A 3579-nucleotide genomic window follows, 5' to 3' on the forward strand; every position below is an offset into this window, starting at 1 on the left:
CGCGTCGTCGCCGTATTTTCCTCCGCGGCAGCTTTCGCTTCGGCGCGCTCGTTGGCGGCTTTGGTCAGGCGATCGAATACAACCTGGTCCTTTTTCAGCAGCTTACCCCCTCGCTTGGCCTTCTTCGTGATGAGAGCCTCGAGCTCCTTCTCCTCCGCGCGGATTTTTTCCGCTTCTGCCTCGGCGAGAGCAAGCGCCTCCTGCTCAAGGCGAGCGGCCTCAGCGGCCTCGGCAGCTGCGGCTTCTTCCGCTTCACGAGCGATGCGCTCTTCCTCTTCCTTTTTCGCCTGCTCTTCCGCCTCCTTCTCCTCTTGGGCCTTGCGGGCAGCCTCTTCCTTCTCAGCCTTCTTCTTCTCCTTTTCGAGCTTCTTCAGCTCCTTCTCACTTAGCTTGGGGCTCTTTCTTCGGCTTCTCCGGTTCAGGTTCAGGTTCTGCTTCAGGCTCAGTCAAGTCCATGGGAGGGGTCGGTGCTGGTGGCGGAGGCTCGGCAAGTATGTCCTTACGGCTTTTCTTTGACTTCTTCTTTGAAGACGTTCCCCAGATGTCCAGATCGTCAGCAGCTTTGCTGTCCTTGGTCTCTTCGACAGAATCCGGCTGCACGGTTTCCAGTGCGGGTTCTTCCTCTACGATTTCGACCGGGACGTTCTTGGACTTCTTGTCCTTCTTCTTCTTCGAGGAGGCTGCGCCCCATATGTCCACAGGCTCCTCAATGGCGTCCGGCTTCCAGGTTTTGTCAGTAGTTGCCTCTTTCTTCTTGGTCTTCTTTCCGAAGGAGCTGATAAAGTCATCCTCGGCCATGGGGTCGCTTACTTCCGGAGCTGCAGGTGGTGGTTCTTCCGCCGCGGGCGCATCGTCCTGGCCAAAATCAACCAAGGCCGATGCTTTACCTTTCTTCGCGTCAGTTTTTTGGCCGAATGCACTCATCCAGTCGGTTCCAGAGGTTCCAAAGACTTTGCTTGTGGCGTTGTTGGCTGAGGGGGTTGCTTCGTTACCTTTCTTCTTCTTATCCTTGTCCTTTTTAGAGCTAACGGCACCCCAAATGTCCCAAGAACTAGGTTCGGCGGCCGCTGGCGCAGGCTCCGGCTCCGGCTCCGGGATGGGTTCGGGTTCTGGCTCAGGTTCCGGATCCGCCCCCTTCTTCTTCTTCTTCTTATCCTTCTTAGCGACAGCTGTCCCCCAAATGTCGACCTCGGGTTCTGGTTCCGCCTTGTCCTCCTTCTTACTACCGAAATCGTCCCAAAAGGCATCTTCCTTGACAGGCTCCGGCTCGGGTTCCGGAACAGGCTCGGGTTCAGGCGGAGGCGGGAGGCGGGGGGCGGAGGTTCCTCAACAGCGCCCTTCTTTTTCTCTTCTGTCTTTCTGGAAGTGGCTACAGGGCACCCAAGGGTCGTCCTTCTCTCCGGTTCCGCTCTGGTGCTGGTTCAGGTGGGGCGGGGCGAAGGCTCGGCTCAGGGGTGTCCCAAATCGATGCCGTTTTCTTTTTCTTGTCCTTCTTGCCAGTAGCGCCCCAGCCACTCATGAAATCATCGTCGGCCTTGGGGGGTTCTGGCTCCGGCACCGGCTCTGGCACAGGTTCGGGTTCCGGTTCGGGTTCAGGCACCACAGGAGGCGGCGGTTCCGGCTCCGCAGCAGCGCCTTTCTTTTTCTTCTTCTTGTCCTTCTTCGAAGTTGGGCTGCAAAGTCGCCCCAGGCCTCGTCGGGCTTGACAGGTTCAGGTTCAGGAATCGGTTCAGGGACGGGTTCCGGCTCAGGTTCCGGCACCGGTTCCGGCTCGGGCTCAGCAACGGCGCCCTTCTTTTTCTTCTTGGTACTTTTGCTTGTCGCTCCCCAGCCCCAGGCGTCGTCCTGCACGGGTTCGGGCTCCGGTACAGGCGGTGGGTCTGGTTCTTTTGGCGGTTCCTCCTTCTTCTTCGTTTTCTTTTTCCCAGTCCCCCAGCTATCCCAGATGTCGTCCTCTTCCTTCGGCGGATCAGGTACTGGCTCTGGAGCAGGTGGCTCCGGCTCCGGTTCTGGCTCGGCCACACCCTTCTTTTTCTTCTTCTTGTCCTTCTTGGAAGTCGTTGTCGTGGCCATCCAATCGTCGACAGCGGGTTCTGGGTCGGGAGCTGGAGGTGGTATCGGAGCTGGTTCCGGCTCGGGCTCGGGCTCCGGATCCCCCCATGGGTTGTTCTTCTTCTTCTTATCCTTTTTAGAAGCAGCCGTACCAAAGGAAAAGCCAATATCTTCTTTCTTCTCCTCTGGGGGAGATGTCGCCGGGGGTTCTTCGGCAACTTCTTCGACATCACCAAACCCAAAGCCAATCTTGCCCTTCTTCTTGGGCTTTGGACGATTGATGCCCCAAGCACTGTCGTCCTCCTTGGGCTCAGCAGGCGCGGCGTCTTTGTTGGTGCTGGAAAAGTCCCATGCCCCTCCTGTGGTCCAACTGGTGCCCCACGTGCCAAAGGATGATGTTTTGGTGTCTGTGGTGCCAAAATTGATGTCGAGCCCGCCCGAGCCCACGTTTGGATCGTCTAGCTTGATTTCCTGGAAAGAATCGGCGGGCGGCTCCTCGGGGGTAGGGTCTCCCGCAGCGCCCTTCTTGCCCTTCTTCTTCTTGGCGGGTGCGAAGCTGCCCCAGTCGTCAACAGGGTCAGGCTCGCCGCCGCCGCCACCAGCGCCGCCATCCCCTCCATCACCTCCGTCCCCGCCAGCACCACCGGCACTGCCATCATTCTTGCCAGCGTCGCCACCCTGATCGCCGCTGCCGCCTTCGTCGTTCTTCTTGGTGCCGTCGTCGTCATTGTTGTTGTTGGTGGTCTCGACAGGCTTGTTGGCGGCAGCTTTGGCAGCAGCGCTCTTTTTCTTTTTTGCAGCTTGCCAGAAGCCGTCCTCGGAAGAAAAGTCAACCTCAAATTCCTGGGTCGGGTCGGCGAAGAAAGCATCGCGACTGCGCCTCCGTCGCTCTTGCGGGGTAGATGTTGGAGGCAGCGGGAACGATGACAGCAAAGTGGGAGAATGTTGGCTGGCGCAGGCGTCAGTAGCGGTAGGGTCCATGACCATGTCGGTCGAATCCGAGGGCTCGGGCAGAGGGGCGAAGCGTCGAGACCATCGCGGGGCGCATTCGGGCACCGTGAGGGGAGATGAGGGGTTGTTGAGGGCTGAGTGAGAGTTCCTCCAGAGGAGGGTATATCGAGTCTGTGCAAGTCACGAGATTAGTTCCGATACCAAAAGAGAAGAGAACTATGCGCAGTTGATCTCAAGGGGTCCAGGCAGCACCCCGCCTATTGCCTGAAGCGTCGCCGGCGAGACACGCCGTCGCAACGCCGTCGGGCTCGAGGGGGGGTCTGACGGGTCTGGGATAGCAGTAACTGTGAACGGGTACCGGGTGCTACGCATGTAGGACAGCTGGTGCTGGAGAGTGATTCGCCCTCTTACCGTAGCATGGCGCCTAGCTTGCAACCACGCCCGGGCGATCATGCCCAGGCGGATGCTTGTATCTTGTTCATCCCAGCCAGTCGGTGAGGGCTGGGTCGTTGTTCTCCAACCACATGCGCTTTCCAGAATTGTCCCTGGGAACGCCAAAACCTCGGCCGTAGCCAT

At 58.8% G+C, this 3579-nt stretch overlaps 1 protein-coding gene across 1 annotated transcript in view; it reads right to left on the reverse strand.

Moving 5' to 3' along the window:
• The window catches only part of VDBG_06045 (predicted protein), a gene marked incomplete at both ends in the record, with an annotated part of 6618 nt that extends 3039 nt beyond the window's left edge, over nucleotides 1–3579 (reverse strand). The window contains 5 exons of the mRNA XM_003003557.1: nucleotides 107–441; nucleotides 518–1325; nucleotides 1381–1660; nucleotides 1738–3174; nucleotides 3415–3579. Coding sequence (XP_003003603.1) covers nucleotides 107–441; nucleotides 518–1325; nucleotides 1381–1660; nucleotides 1738–3174; nucleotides 3415–3579 — 3025 coding nt within the window. The remainder of the gene's footprint in view (nucleotides 1–106; nucleotides 442–517; nucleotides 1326–1380; nucleotides 1661–1737; nucleotides 3175–3414) is intronic.

This window comes from Verticillium alfalfae, genomic scaffold (assembly GCF_000150825.1).
Source record: "Verticillium alfalfae VaMs.102 supercont1.7 genomic scaffold, whole genome shotgun sequence".
NCBI classification, from domain to species: domain Eukaryota; kingdom Fungi; phylum Ascomycota; class Sordariomycetes; order Glomerellales; family Plectosphaerellaceae; genus Verticillium; species Verticillium alfalfae.